Genomic DNA, 20394 nt, shown 5'->3' with positions numbered 1-20394 from the left:
AGAAACTTGAGAAAATAAAACAAGAAAGAAAAGATGAATAAGGAAAAAAAGAAGATGATGATGAAAAAGAAGAAGAAGAAGCAGCAGCAGAACATGAGGAGGAAGAGAAATAATTTTGAATTATGCAGAATTTATCAAAATAAAATTACACCAAAATTTTGTAACAAATTCACATAAATTTCTTAGTTTTTACACCGAAATTTTACTACAAAAGCACAAAAATGTCTTCTTTAATGCTGCATTTTTTGTCTTCTTCTTTTTTTATTTTCTTTTAGTTGAATGAATGTAGGTTCATTGTTTTTATTCTTGTTAAGAGAGTAAAACAATAAGAAACTTGAGAAGGTAAAACAAGAAGGAAAAGATGAATAAAATAAGATGACGATGATGAAAAAAAAGAAGAAAAAGCAGTTGCAAGACCTAAAATAATTTATCATGGCGTAACGCAAGTAGTTATGGAATGATTAACACTTTAGTATTGCGACATCTCATTAGCAAGTTAATGTGCAGTAATATTCTTCCTCACCTTGAAGAAGAAAGGGTTGGACCCCTCATCATTGTGCTGAGTTTTGAATTATGCAGAACCTATCAGAAATCAAATACACCGAAATTTCTTAACATATACACATAAATTTTTTAGTTTTTAAACTGAAATTATTTAATGATTGCAACACGCAAAGTCAGTTCGAAAACAAGCACACAAACAATACTGAATCATAAACAAAAACACATCCAAATTAATTTTGGAGAAGGCAACGTTATTAATATGACAAAAATTCAATGATAACGATAATAATAACGACGATAATGATAAAGAAGATGACGATGACGATAACAATGATGACAATGATGATGATGATGATGATGATAGTGAAGGAGGAAGAGGAAAACGAATTAAAGGAAGAAATCAAATGAAAAAAGGGAAGAGGAAGAGGAGAAATTAGTGATGGTGGTGGTGACGATGATAAAGAAAGAAAAAAAAAAGAGAAGAAAAGATGTTAGTAAGAGGAGGAGGAGGAGGAATTTCTAAGAGAAAATCTTTTTTTCAAGTTATCTTTTTTCAAAAGATCTTATATAAAAGTAAAAGTAATTTTATGTTTGGATATCTCATGCAAAAAGATCTTTTTATTTATCAATTATGTTTAGATATAACTATATAAAAATACTTTTTAGTTATTTGTTACGTAAAAATAATTTTTTTAAAGAAAAGATATTAAAAAAACATAAATTGTAACTTCTTAAAAAAGATATTTTTTTTATTTTTTTAGTATTTTTATTTTTATTACTAAAAATTTACCAAACAAGCTAAAAACCAAAAAGAGATTTTTTATTAAAAAAAGATTTTTTTTATCAATTTAATGGCGTCCAAACAAATACTAAGATGTAGAGTTTTATTCATATTTTATTCTTAAGTGTTGTTTGGATTTATGAAAAATAAGAGGGAAAAAATAAAAAAAAAGGTGAAAAAGTAAATTTTTTATTATTTAAATAAGAAATGAAAATTGAGTAGAAAGAAGAAATATGATATGAATCCTATAATTTTTTTTTTCATAAATAAGATAAAAATAGAAGGAAAATGAATAAAAATTAATAAAATTATAAATTTATCCTTTAATTAATAAAAAAATAAAATACTTAAAAAATATTAATATAATTTTATATTATTATAATTTTTTTTATTCTCAAAATTTTCATTTCATTAAAACAAAAAAAAAAATCTTTATTTTTTTTATTAATTTTCTCTTATCCAATCAACACACAAATCACTCTGCATTTGTTTCCATTTTCTTTCTTCTAATTTTCTTTTTTGGAACTATCGAATTCTTTGCCTACATATTGCACAGGAGAGGCTGGAGACTTGAGAGTGCTATAAAAGGAGGGCAAGCGAGAATATACAAAAACAAGGGTTTGCAAAGTGGTGAGGGGTGGTGACTCGGGAGAGGTGCGGTGATTGCTGGGAGCGGCAAGGAAGGAGCATGTCATGTGGACAAGAAAACCAAGCTATGTGATTATCATATCCATGATCCTCTCTTATTATATAGTTTTCAATCTGAATCAATGCTCTCTCCTTCTTGCTTGCAATATTATTTTCACTCCTCCGTCTTCCCCATTCACCAGGTTGCATAATCCCTCGAGCCTTATGATGATAATCTTAATCTGAAGGTTCTAAATCTTCCATTACTTTATGCTTCGTTTCATTCTCACTCTCAATTTCCTTTTCTTATTCGTTATTAGAAAAAGACATCACCGTAGTGGGTTTTGCTAGTGCACATGAACTGTTTGATAAATTGCTTTCGGTCTTGCATAGGTGTTCTAAACTGAGTTGTTTTTGGAAACAAATACTTCTTATGATGTAATACATTATATGAAAGTTTTCTAAGATTTGGTCTACATACTATCATTATTTATTCTTGTTTGGAAGTGATGAAGAGAATATCCATCCCCACAAGGGACAATTATTCCATAGAAATATTCTCTTTTCCCATTTTCTTTCAAAAATGTCTTTTTGTTACTTGTTTTATGATTTTGTAAGTATGGGAAGAATGAGTTTTCTCCAACCAAGGTAGGGCTGGAACATAACATCTCTTTTATGAATTTATACTAGGTTTTTTTTTTATCTATTTTTATATAACTGAAAATGCCCTTCCTACAAGGTATGCCTGGAAGTACTTTATGAATGGATCTATGATGCCTAGTTAGGAACGTATGCGTGTTTGATTGTCACCATTGAATGTGAACCCCACTGATGAACCAGTTCAGTTATAGCCGGATGATGCGTGGTTCATGAAATATTTTAACATCTAAGAAAATTTCATAAAAACGTTCTAATGTAAGATATCTAGTATAGAAGTTTCACGAAGTAAAAACATTTCATTTATCCCCCGAAATGTGAATGTGTCTGCAAAATACAAACTAGATTAACCAAAGAGGTATGGTTTGTGTTTCGATTGGGAATGGAAATAAAAAATTGTTGATGTTTATGCAAAGTAAAAAGTGGAACGTGTTTAATTATTTGTGGATAATGGCTATGGTTGAATGCAAATGTTACAATATTGGTAATGGAATTGGGAACAATTGAGTTTGGAAGAGATGGTGATATAATGATTTAGAAAACTTTTTACTTGAAGTATTAGGTCTAAACTGCATCATCCCTCCTGTTGATTCTCTATCATGTATGGTTGTGTTTTGGTAATGACGGTGTGATGTTGGTTTAGGTACAAAATCTATGGTTTCTTGAGGAGAAGACTGACTTAGACAGTTCAAGGGTAGGAAGAATGGTCATGAAAATCATGTAAAACCTTGGCATACCTAAATAATATGGTTGTACATAAATTTTGATTGTGGTTCCATTTTCTATCATACCTAAATAATTTCATAACCTGTGTTCTAAGGATATCATGCTCTATTGCTCTCCTTTCTTGTATTTCTTGTTATAAAATTTGTCCCTGTGTTCTTGGCTTCAATTTGTATATTTATTACGTGCCGGACACAGTTAACACATTTTCAGTTATTATATCATCTAAATGCTGTTGCTCTGCCCCCTTTAAGCCACATTTCTGACATCATAGTTGTTTCTAGGCATTCACAGGAACAATTCTGGTTTTATCTGGGACAATTCTCTCGACTCTTCCTATGCTTGCCCCCCCCCCCCCCCCTTTTTTTTTTTCTATGTCCCTCTCTTGGTTTTGTGATGCAGTTCTATTGTAATAATGCTTTTACTTCGTACTTTTTACAAAATCTGGTTTAAATATTGCATTTTTTATCTCTTAATTTTTGTTCTGCTTCATCTGAGTATGTATGTTTGTGTTCTTATCAAATATTACCTGGTCAAGGCACTAGTTCACTTGGTCAGTGATTTAACCAATGAATCGTAGATTGAACTGCTTAAATAAAAAATTAATTAAGGGGGAAAAGTTGAGAAACAGGAGGAGGATGAATTTATTCACTAACAACTCATTTTTAGGTTTAGCTTGAGTTATAGCTAGAGAAGCCCTTGCTACTCGTTTGGTTTTCTTCCTCTTTTCTCTTACGCTGTGTTTGTTTAGGGGGAAATAGGGGGGAATTGAAAATGAATGGAAAGAAAAAGGAAGGAATTGTTCAATTTCACTTGTTTGGGAATGAAAGAAAATATAAAGGGAAAATAACAACAGTAACAAACAGTGACGGGACCCATCAAAATCTTTTCTCTCCAAGTAAGGCGAGAAAATGGAAAGAAAATTCATTTCACTACTTCATTTCCAAACCCTACCCTTTCGAAGCTCTGAAGACTCTTCTTCAACCTACTCAGCTGTGCATGCTACACCCACTTCCAACACTATCAACTAGTGCAAGTTACTAACGTCCATTCTTCCACCACTTCTCAATCATTTTTTGGTCACGGCATCTTCCATCTACCGGTCAAATCTGGTAAGTTTTCCATTTTACTCTTGTTTTACCTTTCATTATTTATTGGCTTTATAGATCTGTGGGTTTCAGCTTTAACTTTGCAGTATAGGAACAAAGATTACATTTCAGTTTGAATTATGAGTTTCTTAATTTTCATGCCTATAAACTGTTTGTTAAATTGTTCCAGTGAAAACATGCAAAGGTATTGATTTCTAACTTAATCAGAGTTAAAAAAAATTAATGTGTGTATATATTATAGATAAGTTTTTCATTTTGCTCTTATTTTTCATTTGATGCTATATGTTGATGGATTTGTGTTTGTGATTTAATCTGGAAGTATCTGAACAGGGATTATATTTTGGTTAGATTTATTACTTTGTTAATTTTCATGTATGTAAACTGCTTGATCAAATGCTCCAATGAAAAAATGTTTATTCATACTTTGTTAACTTTTATGTCTATAAACTGCCTAACAAAATGCTCCAATCGAAATATAACTGCTAAAGTAAACTTAGTTTAAGTAAACTAATTGATTTCATTAGACACAAAATTCATGCTAGTATAACCATAGCTCATTTATTTTTGTTTCAACTTCGATAACAGACTTTCATGTTGCTATGATATAGGTTAAAATATTTTTAGAAAATATTTTATAAAACATATTAACATAAGAGGTAGGATACGTTCAAATATTTTGTAGAGAAAGCCCTGCCTGCAATGCTAAATTTAGTGGTGATTCTGTTTGTGAAAAATATAAGTAAATATTTATCAGAAAGAAAAGATAAATCTAAATCTAGAACAAGAATCTTGCACCTAGCTATTATACTAACCATCATTGTTTGTACATTCAAGCTAGAAACATATTAGTCATTATATTTTGATTTTCACGAATTTGAGGGAAAAAAAATAGAAATCTTCAATAATTGAATATGTTTAAATTTTTGTTCATACAAAATTATTATTATTTGGGAGCTCAATTATTAAAAATGATACGAATTAACAATTTACCTTTAACTGCAAAGTAAACTTGTTCCACCGCACTTATTCACAAATTTGCTCCATAATCTACACTTTTATAACTATTCAGCTAATTTATTCCTTCTACACAAAATTCATAACTAATTCTCACATGGATAGGTGTTGAAGTTGATTAAGATAATTTTTTTTAATCTAAAAAGGACAACTAAAAAAACATTAAGCAATTTTAAAGGATTTGATTAAGTTAATTTATGATATAACATATAACAAATTAATTACTATCTTCACGTGAGTAGTCTATATATGTAAAAAAAAATATCTTCCTTCGTGATGACTATGAAAAAGTCCATTACTTTATCTGTTTCAAGTTCAACAAATAACTTTGGAAAGTTGCAAGGAACTTTGCATATGCTGTCTCTGACCAAATTCAAGTTTAGCTTAGATTTTTTTACTTGTTTTTCAGTAAGATCTTTAATATGGTCTCTTGTTTAATACTTTTTTTCTAAAATACTGTTTTTTTTATATCCATAAGTTTTATTTATTTTTATGTAAATTTATACCCAAAACCACATTAACACCTATTACTTGCTTTCATTTTCTATTTTTTATTTTTTTATTTTTTCTTTCATATGTAGTTTATGTTAAAATTTTTTTGAACGCTATAAGAAATTGTTATCTTTCAATTGGTTGAGATTCTTTTACACTTAATTATATTCTTCGATTAGGAGGTCATATATATTAATACTAGTTATTTAACTGCATTGCTTGTACTTTACATATGATGCTATCTTTTTTTGTTTTTGTTGGTGCTGTAAATCTACGATATGTACATTTGAATCTACAAAGTGCTTGTTAAATGGATAAGGCTGATCATGAAGAAAGTTTTTTGGTCCCCAATATGGAAGACATCTTTAATTGTGAATTCCCACTAAACCTTTCCTTTAAGTTCGGGGTCGATAATCAAGAAAATCTGTTAACCCTTGAAAACCAAGAACATATATTAACAGTTTTGAGGGAGGATTGGAAAAGACGACAGAAATTATGCACCATTACACTGATATGTTACATCGTGCACATGTTATATTTATTGAGATTTATGTCTACGCGGGTTGACAAATCCATCTCCCATAAATTGGTTGGGCGAGAACAAATTCGAGCTACTTTAATGCAACAGTTAAGAGAAACTCATAGGTGTCGTGACATCCTACGCATGGGCCCTGATGCATTTCTTCAATTGTGTGAGAAATTAAGAGCAACACGTCAAGTGAGGGATACAAAACATGTTACAGTAGAGGAGCAAGTTGCTAGGTTCTTGTATATAATAGCTCATAATGTGAAAACTAGAACCGTTTCTTTTTTCTACCACCGGTCTGGAGAAACTGTTAGCCGCCACTTCCATGCTGTGTTACGGGCAATTATTTTACTAGAGGATGAATTTCTTCGACAACCATCTGCATCCATTGTATCTCCGGCGATCCTTCACAATCATAGATTTTATCCTTATTTCAAGGTATTGACATGTACAATTACATGAATAAATAACTTTGATTGATATATACAATTTCATGTTACTTTATTAAATAATGGACTATTATTTAGGACTGTATTGGAGCTATAGATGGAACACATTTTCGTGTCAAAGTACCCATAGCGGATCAACCTAAATTTCGAGGGAGAAAAGACTGGCCGACACAGAATGTATTAGCTGCATGTGATTTTGATATGAAGTTCACTTATGTATTAACGGGTTGGGAAGGAACAGCATCTGACTCAAAAGTTCTTAAGAATGCATTATCGAGGGATGATAATCTTAAACTTCCACGAGGTTAGCATGTACATAAAACTATATTGTCTCATTAGTAGGTAAAGATTAGTAGTTTGTGTGTTTATACTAAATTATTCATTTTTAATGATGGATTCTGTAGGAAAATTTTACCTTGGGGATGCTGGATTTATGCTGAAGCATGGATTAATTACCCCATATCGAAGTGTAAGGTATCACCTAAAAGAGTATGCAAGACGTGGCCCAGAAAATGAAAAAGAATTATTTAATCTTCGTCATGCTTCATTGAGAAATGTTATCGAAAGGTCATTTGGAGTTTTAAAGAAAAGATTTGCAATAATCACAAGTGGCACTGAACCACATTATGACTTTGAGACTATGACTGAAATTGTGTTAGCTTGTTGCATATTACATAACTTTTTAATGGGTGTAGATTCTGATCCACATCTCATAGCTCAAGTTGACCGAGAACTACAAGAAAATAATCCAGAAGAGGATGAAGTAGTTCGACATGAACAAGATGAAGACTATAGGCGAGGAGCCATATTAAGGGATGAAATAGCTGCTCAAATGTGGGCTGACTATCAACTAGGACTCTGATCACTCATTTACAAAATTTTGCGAATAACGTTATTAGTTGTATTATCTATGCGCTGAGTTGATTTTATAACTATGATTTGTTATTATTGAATTCATGTTACCTCTTGAAGTGTTATCATATTCTGTTTGAGGACTTTGGTGTGCACAAGTTGAATCACTTTGTCATATATTGTACTTATGGAGTGTATTGAATCTTTATTTGTTGAGTAATTGATAAGATAGTTTACAAATACTTTGATTTAAGATTATGGATGTTATTTCTATCCACTTATTTTGTAGATTGAGAAGTGTTAATGGCAAAGAGAGCATTATGCCAAGGTGAGGCCACTAGTCGGGATACTCTAAGATGGACCGACGAAATGGATACAACCTTCATTGATGCTTTGATTGAAGAAAGCCGCAAAGGTAATAAAGTGGATGGTACATTTACTACAATGGCATATGACAACATACTTTCACTTTTGAGATCTATCTATGGTAACCATATCCGCAAAGAGAATCTTAAGAATAGACTCAAGACTTTAAAGGATCATTTTGGAGTTTGTTATGATAATTTTCATGGGTTTAGTGGATTTTCCTGGAATCCAATTACAAAGATGTTTGAGGCTGAAGCTGAAGTCTGGGAAGAATTGATTAAGGTATACTTTATGCATTTACTCTTTTTTTGGGTATTAAATGTCACTAGTAATTATTGAAGAAGTATCTCAAAAATATATCTTTACATATAGGCACAGTCATAGTAAATATTCTTCTATTTGATTCAGGCAAAATCAGAAGTGAAAAAGTGGATGCGGACTCTAATCAAACACTATGATAAACTATTTGAGATATATGGTACAGACAGGGCAACAGGAAAACATGCTGAAAGTGCCAAAGAAAAAGTGAAAAGGTGGGAAAAGAGCAAAGAAAAAATTAACTTGAATGATGATGAAAGTTTCTTAAATATGGAAGAGGAGTGGAATGAGGATCCAATTACTCCTCATGCTACTAGTTTTACAATGGGTCATAGTCCTGAAATTGGTTTATCTAACCAATCAACTAGCTCTCAAGGAACATCATCAAGAGGTACTAAACGCAAAACAACCATGAGTGATAAATTAGAATCAGAAATGGAAACGATGAGTAAAGGCATTCAAGCATTGACTGACATGATGAAAGATGGGAATCATTTTTATGAGAGATCAATTAATATTGCTGAAAAGCAAGTGTTAACAGCTGAAGAACAAGTGCAGGTAGCTAAGGAGCAAGTTCAAATTGCAAAACAACAAGTGCGAATAGCTGAAAGGGGTCTTGTGATTCTTGAGCAAAGCAGGCCTCGCATTTACTCTGAAAATGACGTGTGGAATGAGTTAGAGAATTTAGGTGTGATGCCAGAATTGCGCATGAGGTGTTACCGATTTTTATGCAGAGAAGATAGAGCTAAGAGGGAATTTTTCGGTGTTCCGGCTGACGTACGTCTTGCCACATTGTATGAATTGATGAAAGAAGCAGGTGCACTCTAGGAACAATAGTCCTAGTAACGTGGCTAATATTTTGAGAATGGAACAAAAATAACTTTAAGATCAAGATACGTAAAGTATCTTCATATTTTGTGGGTAACATATCTATGACTTAATTAAGGCTTATAATCATAATATCTCATGTCTTTGTATTTTGTGACTCTCATAACTATAACTATTGTTGACTATGCTATTAGTAATGAGTTAGTCAAAAAAGTCAATGCTATGTAATGACTTGATGAAACAGTCCCTGTATTAAATTTGTTAGTTTCATATGTAATGACTTGATCATGTAAGACTTTTTTTTATATGTATTTGTAAATATAATATAAGGCATAATATATTAATCAAATGATATAATGTGATTGGTTAGCCTCTTTAAAATCATGTACATATAATTATTGATTTACATATTTCTTCTTTTTGAAATTATTTCCAGTTTATGTATTGAGATGAGTAGTAAATAAAAATAAAATTAATTTTTTATCTAATTAGATCATGCTAACTTTATTTTTATTGTTATTATTATTATTATTATTATTATTATTATTATTATTATTATTATTATTCTTCCTAACTTGTTATATTATAAATATAATTAAATTTTGTTGTTATTATTTAATCACATTTATAAATATTTACATAATTGTATACTTAATAACATGACTATATAATATGGAGGGTAATATTGTCATTATATAACTTAATTCATTTTTTCTCTCCATTTTCCTTTCCAAACAAACAACATAAATTATTCATCTTTCAATATCTTTCCATCATATTTTCCTTCCATCCAAACACACCCATGAAAATTAAATTTCACTTCAATTTTTTTCCTTTCTATTTTTTTTCACTCAATTTCTCTCCTTCCTATTTCTTTCCACTCCCAAACAAAGTCTTAGGGTTTCATTTCTTAGTTTATCTCTTAGTTGAATTTCCTACATTTCCTTTGTAATTTTCTACCGCTCTTAGCAATTTTACACTTTTTCCTTGGGAAGGCTCGATACATAGAATTTCTATTTGTACCTTTATTTTATTAGTGCAATTCTCAAGTTTTTTGCGAACTAGTAGGCAATTATATATATTTGTATGTACAAATTCTAAACCATTATTTCTTACTAGCAATTTACGCGCCCGATGCGCGGTGAAGATAAGTGAAGAACATAATGAGGGGAATGTAAAGCTTAGTTGGGATATTATTTGGTGTAATAAATAAAAGAGAATTGATATTATTTGATATTTATTTTTAGAGGAGTGCTACACATACAAGTTATTTTTGTTTACAAGTTTTACAAGTTGGGCTTAACACGCGCGTTACTGAGCCATCTTCGCGTGTTTCATCTTCGTTTCCTTTTTTACGAAGAAGAAGAAGAGGAAGAGGAAACACGGAGAAAGAAGAAGAAAAAGAGACAAAAAAAACGTGAAAACAGCGTGAATATAAATGACTTGTATGATTTGTATGGAAAAGCGTTCTCTCTTTGCCTTCGATTTTCTTCTGTTTTTTTTTATTTTCATGGTTTCTGAAATTAAGCTTTGAAATTGTTTTGAAGATGATGGAACTTTAGAAATATACCCGAACGATTACAAAAATATACCCAAACGATTACAGAAATACACCCAAACAGTTACAGAAATAAACCAAACGATTACAGAAATACATTGCTAAATCATGAATTGTTGCAAGGTTGGCCAGTACATAGCTGAAGTTTGCTTTTGGCTGCTGCTCACCTGGTTGAGCTCTCTCTGAGTACCGTTCTGTGTGTTGATCTTGCGATGGTGATGGATCTTCTTCATACCTATATCAATATAACCTTATCATATGGCCATGCTTATTGCATAGTTGACATTGAGATCGATTTTGCAATCTTTCATAGCCTTGTCTCTCATAATTATGTGTTCTTTCATAGTTCTGCGCTTCATAGCCTTGTGCCTTATAGTTTTGTGATTTTTTATAGCCCTGAGCTCTTGGTCTATCAATATACTATGATTGGCCTCTACCATAATCTTGTGGTTTCCTTCCTCCTTTTATAAACCTTCTTCTATCTCTGAAGCCTCCTTTAAACATTTCTTGTTGAGAAAAATTTTTCTAAAATCTCTCTTGGGACTTTTCTTGATCAAAATGACTTGCATAGCTAGATTCAGCAACATTAGCTTGCAGCAATTGACCTAGTTCTGGCTTTCTAAACCTCTCTAGCGTGGTTTTATGTACAAATTACAGAAATACACCCAAAGGATTTAAGAAATACACCTAATATAGGGGGAGACAGTATATTTTTTCTTGAAATCTTTTAATGTTTTGCTGGTTAAGGATTAGGCACATGACAGAGACAATCTAGAAAAAAAATCTAGAAGAATAGTAAAACAGTACCTTGAATAATGTTTCTTCATTTTTTCTGGTGATTTTGATGAAGGAGAAAGAGAAAATGAAAAGAGGAGAAGAAATTTCAATAAAAAAAGAGGGAGGAAGAGGTGGTGTTGATGACGATGATAACGAGAGAGAAAAATTACGAAAAAGAAGAAAAAGAGACACGGAGAAAGAAGAAGAATTACTCTTATTTTTATGATTGAGATTTCTTAAAGTTTGAATCTTCTAAAATATTAATAAAGTCTAATAGTTTTACTCGAGGAAAAATTGGTTTAAGCGTGCAATGAGAATTGTGAGAGTTCAATATATATGAAAATGGCATAAGTTTGATCTGATATGAATATGAATAAAAATTTAGAAAGAAATTACTAAAATGAAGAAAAAAATATAGACAAATCTAGTCTAGTCCAGGAACATAATTTCTTTCATCTTTGCTATGTGCTTTGTTCGTTGTTATGAACAGTAAAATATGAAGTTTAATAAGAACATAAATACACAGTTTAATAAGAATACATGTACATATTAGCAAGATGTAGGACTCTATTTTCAATTAACTGCTCCTTGAGGTCAAAAATGAAAACTATCAGTTCAGGAAAAAATAAGGCTACAGTTGGTGAGAGGACGAGAAAGAGGAAGAGGAGGATTGGACATTGGTGATGAACTCCTTAGGGGTTCTTTTATCTCCTGAGTGTTAGTGCTGACGAACCTTGTGGGTTTTTCGGCGAGCTTCTGCTCCTTCCACTACTGACCAGTGGAGGCAAAAATAGGCTTCATCTGCTTCGTCATGCTCCCGTACTTGATTGGAAACCGAATAGTATTCCGTTTGTCGCCACCAGCTACTCTGCTGTCATCAGTTGTAGAATTTCTCCCCGTCAAAACGACGTCAATGAGGAGAGGAGATGGGAAGGATTAAAGAAAAGAGGTAAGTTTCGAGAGTAAATGGGAGTTAGAAGAGAAAAATGAATCAGAGAATTTCATTTTTTTAGGGTCAAATTTGAGTGAAAAAATAACTGCTCAATCAGATGCGCAACCTCTTCTTCTAAAATAAAATTTGGTGAATTGCTGCACGCATGCACCAACATCTTTTAATTTGTGGCTAAAATATCCTTCTCTTTATTATCTGGATAAAAGGATACAAAAGTAATTCAATATGTTTACTTTTAAAAATTATATATATAGTGAATAAAGTGGGTATTGAACCAAAAATTATATATAGGGAAAATGTTAGTAAATCGAATAAGTCTTATTTGAATTACTATGGGCGCACATTGTATGTAATTCGAATTAGTATGGGAAGAAAATCATGGATAAATCGAAATAGCTTGTTTTGATTTATTATGGGTGTCACGTGCATGCATAAATTGAATTATAGTGATTCGATTTACTAGGGTAGAATACGTGCATGCATAAATCGACTCAGCCTGCTTCGATTTGCATGTTTCTTTAGTAATTCGACCTAGGATGATTCGATTTAGTAGAACAAAGGCTAAATCGAATGAGGCTCATTCGATTTACATAGAAACGTGTATTAAGGACGGATATCCATGTAACGTTTTTTCGTTTGGGTGATTTGTATACTTTTGAATTGGATTTGGTTTATTTCTGCATTTTATCCGAATTATTAACTCTAAGAATGGTCAATAGCAACTAGATTCAGTAGAATGCTGAGTGAAGATTAGGAATATGTTTATTCTTGGAGTCACCAACTATAAATTTTTTCAGGTATATATATTTATAATTTACATATATACTTGAAACAGCTTTAGTTACCTTGAAAAAATTCCTTCAATTCAACAAGATTGCTATGTATATTCAGAGAATCACACACACTAATTCTTCGTTATCAACATTTGATGCTGTGTTGTTGCAATCATATATGTTGTTGCAATCATATATATACCGAGGCATAAAAAATTTCTAATTTTTTCACTATCTTATCAAATAAAGAAGACTAAACTTATCACGATTGATGAATTAGCTTAATATTACTTTTTTAAATTAATGTGGATAATCCTCAATTATAGTAATTGAAACTATTCAATTTAATTTCTTAAATTTAAATCGCAACATATTAAAGCATCATATATATCAAATCTTTATTTTTAAAAACTAATTTTAAATATTTTTTTTACTTATATTTCAGAAAAAAATAGTTTTATTTGTAGGTCATTCTATTAAAGTGAATAATTTTTTATTTTGAAATTTGATTATTTATAAATTAAAATTAATGTAAACATATAAAACCTGCTTTTAGGTTTAAAAATATTTTTTCATAAAAAAGTTTAAAACAAATAAGTGCGCAAAATAAAATTGGGTTTTCTTTTAAGTTTTAATACTATTTTACGCCTGCAAAATAATAATAATAATAATAATAATAATAATAATAATAATAATAATAATAATAATAATTATTATTATTATTATTATTATTATTATTATTATTATTATTATAACGGCAGGGATTTGTTAGCCTTTTTTAGTTTCTTGAATAGTAACTAGTGTATATATATGTTACACTTCTTTTCTGTAAAGTATAGTATTTTTTATTAAAAACTCTCATTTTTGTAATTCAGTTTTCAGGTTTTCAAGCAGAAGAGAATTTTATTGAACTAAATGATACAGATAAAAAAGACAAAATAGTTAGAAGAAGAATTTTAATGGAGGGAGACACACAACCGCTGCAAAGTGCCACTAATTAGTGGAGAAAAATAATAAATAGTGAGAAAGTTAAGGAACAAAAATCAAGGTAATTGTGGAATATGAATCTTCTTCTTTCAGTTATCTGATCTTTTTTAATTTTTTTTGTATATTTTTTTTTACTCTCTATATATTATTTATCTATTATTTTTTCTTAAATTTATTTTGAATAACAAGATTATGCCAGGTTCTATTCTGCTTCATGGGTGATTTCAATGAGATTATCCAGGTGGAGGAGAGAAAAGAAGCGGATACCTTAACAGTGTCTGCTAGAGACCTTAGAAATTGAATATAGAATATGGAGCTGATGGACTTACCAATATATGATCGCAAGTTTACATGGTTCAGGAACCGATCATATAGTTGCATTGATAGAGTTTTGGTCAGTTTGGAATGAGTTGAGGAGTTTCCAGAGATTAGATTAAAAGGTGGACTTAGGGGATTATCAGATCATTGTCCAATGATTATGGAAGATACGAAGTGAAGAAGTGAACCAAGACCCTTCCGAAGCTTAGATTCGTAGTTTACACATGAGGGACTTCCTAAGAATGGTGAAGGAGGAATAGAGAGGCTTAGGGAATGTACAATTTACTGATAAACTGAAGGCTCTGACGATTCCGTTAAAGAGATGACATAAGAACAAATTTAGCGGCATGCATAAGGAAATCAATTTATTTGAGGAAGAGATAAAGAAGACAGATGATAGATAAGTAGTGGGGTGTATGATGGTACGGTGGAGGTGAGGAGAAAGGTGTTAGTGAGATGCTGTGAGAAATGGTATGAGAGGAAAGAAATTCACTAGAAACAGATGTCACGGTTTTGGCATGCGAACGTAATGGACAAAAACACTAGGTACTTTCATATCATAACTTCAGCGAGAAGGAGAAACAATAGAATTGATGTTTTGGTGATTAATAGTAGGTTAGTAAGGAATCAAGCCAGAATTAAGATTGCTATTCGAGAGTTCTATAAGAACTTATATCATTGGGAGAGATCTCCCATGGTGGGGTTCAGAGATGGTTTGGTTACACGCATAGATGATGATAAAAACTTTGGAGGTGTTGCCGTCAGTTAAGGAGATCAAAGAGGCAGTATGGGATTGTGAATTATCTAAGACACCAGGAAGTGATGGATATAACATGAACTTCATTAAGAAATGCTGGGATGAGATTGATTCAAAATTCATGGCAGCTGTGATGGATTCCTTTCAGACAACCAGGTTACCTTTTGATGCAAATATTACATGGGTGACACTAGCATCGAAGTTTGTTGGAGCTAAGGAGATCAAAGACCTTCGACCGATTAGTACGGTTAGATGTGTGTACAAGGTGATTTCAAAGATATTGGTTAGGAGAATGAAGGCGATAATTGCAGGACTAGTAAGGTAGACTCAGAGTGCATTTGTTAACGGTCAAAAAATTCATGATGACGCACTTACTGCTTGTGAAATGGTGCACTGGTTCAAACTGAGAAAAAAGGAAGCAGCAATTATTAAGTTAGATTTTCAAAAGGCATATGATAGGGTCAAGTGGAGCTTTGTAGACATTGTTTTGTAAAAGATGGGCTTTGGTCGGAGATGGAGAGAGTGGGTTATGGAGTGTGTTGGTACGACCTCTATGTCTATTTTGATTAATGGTTCATCCTCTAAACCATTCAACATGGAAAGGGGACTGAGACAAGGGAAGCCACTATCTCCACTCTTATTTGTACTGGTTGTTGATATGTTACATAGAATGGTGGGAGAGGTAGTTAGAAATAGTCAGATATCACCGTTGCTAGTTGGGAGGGATGATATAGAGTTGTCCCATCTTCAGTTTACAGATGACACTATTATTCTTTCTACCTAAAGAGGACATCATAAGAAATTACAAGAGGTTACTATGATGTTTTGAATTAATGTCGAGGATAAGCATTAACTTTGACAAATCAAATTTGATTCCAGTTAATTGTGAATAGTAATAGGTTCATAATATGTGTAATTTATTAGGTTGTAAGGTGGATTCTCTTCCAGTTAAATACCTAAGAATCCTTATAGGAGCTAATCCCAGGTTGGTGAAGATGTGGAAGCCAATAGTAGATAAGATGGAGGAAAAACTCAATTTATGGAAAGATAAAGTGCTCAATAAAGCAGGCAAGTTAGTTTTCATCAAATCAATGTTAAATAGTTTGTCGGTATACTACCTATGTCTGTATAAGATGTCGAAGGCAGTTGCAGATAAGTTGATATCACTACAGAGGAGGTTCATGTGGTGTAAGGAGGATGGCAGGAATGGTACGGCGATGGTAAGATGGGAAGTAGTGCAGGCTCCAAAAAAGTTAGGTAGTCTAGGAGCGGGGGACGCGGTGATCCATATACAGCTTTACTATTTAAGTGATGGTGGCACTTCTTAAAGGAAGAATGCCCGTTATAGATGAAGGTGGTATGCTTCTGCATATGAATCCCAATGTGATGTTATCCCATCAGTCAATACCTATAAGAGGGGGTCAGTAGAAGGATATTTGTCAACTACAGATCAAGAAGCAATATATGAGAGATAAGATGATTATTGGGCTAGCTATGGAGGTAGATGATGGTAGAAGGACTCGCTTTTGGGAGGATGTTTGGCTACAAAGTGGTTCATTGAAAGATCAGTTTTCGAGACTCTTCTCACTTTCAAACTAAAGAGGGTTCGTAATGAGAAACTGTGGGTTTTGGGACAGGATAGAAAAGATTTGGAACTTCCAATGAAGGCGAGAACTATTCCAATGGAAGTTGGATTCAGTAAATCAGTTAAAGTTGAGGCCAGTTACACTAGTATATGACAGAGAGGATAGAGTTTTGTGGAAATTTGATAGGCAAGGTATTTTTATTACAAACTTATTTGTGCAAAACTTGCAGGCAGAAACAGCACCTGAGGAAGTCACAAGTTACAGCTTCACTAGAACTATTTGAAAATGATTAGTTCTACAAAGAGTGGAGTTGTTTGTTTAATTTGTATTGATTGGTAGAGTAAATACAAAAGAAAGATTGAATAGGATAGGAATAGTGAATAGTGAAAATAGTGTATGTATCTTATGTAAGGAGGATGTTGAATATATTCATCACTTGTTTTTTTCTGTGATTTTATTTGGCAGGTGTGGTGTGCATGGTTATCTGCTTTTGGGAGTTTATGGTCTGTTTCAGGCACAATGAAGGAACACTTTAAAAGTTGGATAGGAGGTCACAATAGAAAGGAGGAGAAAAAAGAATAAAAGGATTTTCCAATAGAAAAAAGCGTGTTTGGAAGAGATTATCAACAAGGCTTTAATTAGCTACAAGGAGTGAACTGAGAAAGATCATTTTCATTGTTGATGGCAATGTCAAAAATAATGATGGACTAATGGTTTATTTTTCTCAAATGTATTTTGTTGTTTTTGTTTTTTTTATTGCTCCACTTTATTGTGTTGAGCTCCTTTCTTCTTAAAAGAACAAAGAATAACAAGAGCTATATATATGAATAATATGAATGAATGAATAACCTCTAGGTGAGTATGAAGAGACCATTTGAACTTGTTTTGTCGATTTTAGCAAATCGATAATGGTTCGATTCTAATAGTCTGGGAGCGAAACCAACTCCTCTTTTGTGAGTACCAGTTTTCTAGAAGTGCATCAAAGACCCTCGAATTAGACAGAATTAGTGAAAATGACTGAAAAGACAACAAACAAATAAAAAGGTTCTGAAAATAAGAATGATTGGAATCGAAATGGTTTGCATTGAATTTAAATAAAGCAATAAAATGCCTTCAATTAGATCAAAAGACTTTGAATTTCAAAAATAACAATACAGTAATATAAAATTGAACAAGAAAATTAAATGTTGCTTGAAAGATAAATTTGCGAGAAAAGTAGAATTTGCAGAAAACATAAATGGAAAGCAAAACAAGTGGAAGGAACCCTACAGATAATTAATTCGAAGCAGACTCAGAAAGTCTCTGGGATGTAAGTGTGCGTGAGTAATTTCTGAAACAAAGTTTCAACCCTTGTAACTTCGAGCCTTCTAATATTTATAGCAATTTCTTTAACCGATCAATTTGAAGTGACACTCCCTCATGTGCGAAAATGTGGGTAACCGTTCCCACTCTTTTACCTAATCATGTGACGGTTGCAAAATAACTTTCGATTTCAAAAAATCTTCGATCTTCTTTACTCGAATAACTCTTCGATTTGTTGAGCTGATCGAACTCTTACTCAAAGTCTCCAAATATGTCTCCTTTGACATCAACTTTTTTTCCGAAAACTTACTTAATAATTCGAATAACCCTCCTCTTTGAATTCAATTATTTTTTACCAACAGAAATATAACTCATTGATAAAAAAAAGAGTTATCATTATTATTATTATTATTATTAAATAGATATATTATATGATGGTTTTGTTCGTTTGGAAGCTTACAATGAGAGTTTCAGAATGTCGGGAGAAAAATAGGTAAAAAAAAAAAATGAAAGTTAAGGTTGATACTATCGTCTATGTTTTTTTATATGGATTTTCTTTGGTTTATAAATATCATTTAATTATTACTTCTCTGTTTGATTTAATGGAAAAAATATTTATTTTATCGCACAATCTTCCTTTTTTTTCTCAAATCAGAGAGGTTTTTTATATTTATGAATTGTGATCACTATTTTTTTTCAAATATAATATCTTTCTGAATTTTCTTTTACCGTAAATATATTGGTTTTAATTACTTAACTGTATATACAAAAAAATTTATATTATTTTCGAATTTTATTGATCAATGATACAGTTTTGATTTTTATCTTTTGAAATTTAATTTAAAAATAATATTAATTTTATTTTTACATACATAGTCATTAATTAATTTGTTCACATGGAAAAGCAGTGTATGCTTTACTTGCCTTTTCTATATTAATTTTAATAATATATATAATCTAATAATTCCATTGTTTATTGATTTAATTAAGATAATTTTAAAATATGGTATCTAAAAAAATAATTTCACTATATCTAAATACTAATATATTTTTCTCTCTAAATAATTATCTACATAACGAAAGTGGCATATTCTAAAAAGTTTAATGTATTTTGATATAATTATATCGAAATATAATATATTGGTTTAATTAATGACAAATCAAATTTATCAAGTGAAAGTTTATTTATTAATATTTGATTAATTTGAGTTGAGAAATTTGTGACTATCACTTTAGAATTTAGTTTTTACAAGACTCGAAATTCAGTATCATTAAGAAATGAGTAAATTTATCTGTTACTTGATTAATTGATTTAATGATTTGTTATTTATTTATTTTTTAAAAATCATACTAAAAGCACACATTTTTATAGTATAAATTATAAATTTAATTTTAAAACATTATCAGTATAAAGCAGTTTTAAACGCTCATTCAATTAAGTAACAATACATCAACAAAAATAATTACTTTTTATCATAATTGATTATTAGTGTATTAAAATTAAACTCAAAAATTAAATACTAAATTTTTAAGTAATATAAAATTATTTAGTATTATATACTTTTTTGAAAAAACAAATAATTCTTGTACCCTTAGAAGCTTTAATAATAAACAATTTATAGTTGTCTTTAACTCATAAGATAATGTATAGCCTAATTTTTTTTCCAAACAACAAAAGTAAAGTAAAATGTTGAATCATCACACAGTTATCCAATAAAATATATTTTATTGATCGAATTTGTTACATAGATAATATTCTATTAGCAATAGATGTGAACTTAATTGCAATTAGTTAGTTATTTTTTGTTAGTTATTTAATTTATTTTTTTACAATTAATTATAACCATACATTGATATATTAAATACAGAAATTCTTTGCATACAAGTGATTAGGGCTTGTAAGCCTTACAAGTCAATTAACCACTAACGCCCAAAACGCGCTTCTAGTGTTACGTAGCTTACACGCGCTATATAACAAATCCTGCAAACATATAACTACCAATTTTAAAAGATTTGTTTCCTTCTTCGTTCTCCTTCTTTCCAAATTTCTTCGTTCTTCTTCTCGCGCGTCTTCCCCTGCCTTTTCGATCGTTCTTTTCCCCTCCTTTCTCACTGGTTTGTTCTTCGTCATTGACGTG

The 20394-nt window shown here is 31.1% G+C and overlaps 1 protein-coding gene across 3 annotated transcripts; it reads left to right on the top strand.

Moving 5' to 3' along the window:
* Positions 1–1757: 1757 nt before the first annotated feature.
* Positions 1758–9595, top strand: LOC112783008 (protein ANTAGONIST OF LIKE HETEROCHROMATIN PROTEIN 1-like). Of its 3 annotated transcripts, XM_072229574.1 has the most exons (5): positions 1758–4404; positions 6208–6871; positions 6961–7186; positions 7287–8382; positions 8509–9551. In XM_072229574.1, the coding sequence occupies exons 2-4, from the start codon at positions 6218–6220 to the stop codon at positions 7742–7744; spliced, it is 1338 nt and encodes a 445-aa protein (XP_072085675.1). In that variant the 5' UTR covers positions 1758–4404; positions 6208–6217; the 3' UTR covers positions 7745–8382; positions 8509–9551. The 3 variants fall into 3 exon arrangements, with proteins under 3 accessions (XP_072085675.1, XP_025681512.1, XP_072085676.1); XM_072229575.1 differs by lacking the exon at positions 1758–4404 and having other exon boundaries at positions 5117–6871; XM_025825727.3 differs by lacking the exons at positions 6208–6871; positions 6961–7186 and having other exon boundaries at positions 1768–4404; positions 8024–8382; positions 8509–9595.
* Positions 9596–20394: the final 10799 nt, after the last annotated feature.

The sequence above is a fragment of the Arachis hypogaea genome, chromosome 20 (genome assembly GCF_003086295.3).
Source record: "Arachis hypogaea cultivar Tifrunner chromosome 20, arahy.Tifrunner.gnm2.J5K5, whole genome shotgun sequence".
NCBI lineage: Eukaryota > Viridiplantae > Streptophyta > Magnoliopsida > Fabales > Fabaceae > Arachis > Arachis hypogaea.
This window is presented reverse-complemented; position numbering and strand designations above follow the sequence as displayed.

Coding starts and splice junctions, on each gene's coding strand:
- LOC112783008 (XM_072229574.1), top strand. CDS start 6,218: ATGGATAAGGCTGATCATGAAGAAAGTTTTTTGGTCCCCAATATGGAA. Junction 6,872..6,960: donor GATTTTATCCTTATTTCAAG/GTATTGACATGT, acceptor ACTATTATTTAG/GACTGTATTGGAGCTATAGA. Junction 7,187..7,286: donor TAATCTTAAACTTCCACGAG/GTTAGCATGTAC, acceptor TGGATTCTGTAG/GAAAATTTTACCTTGGGGAT.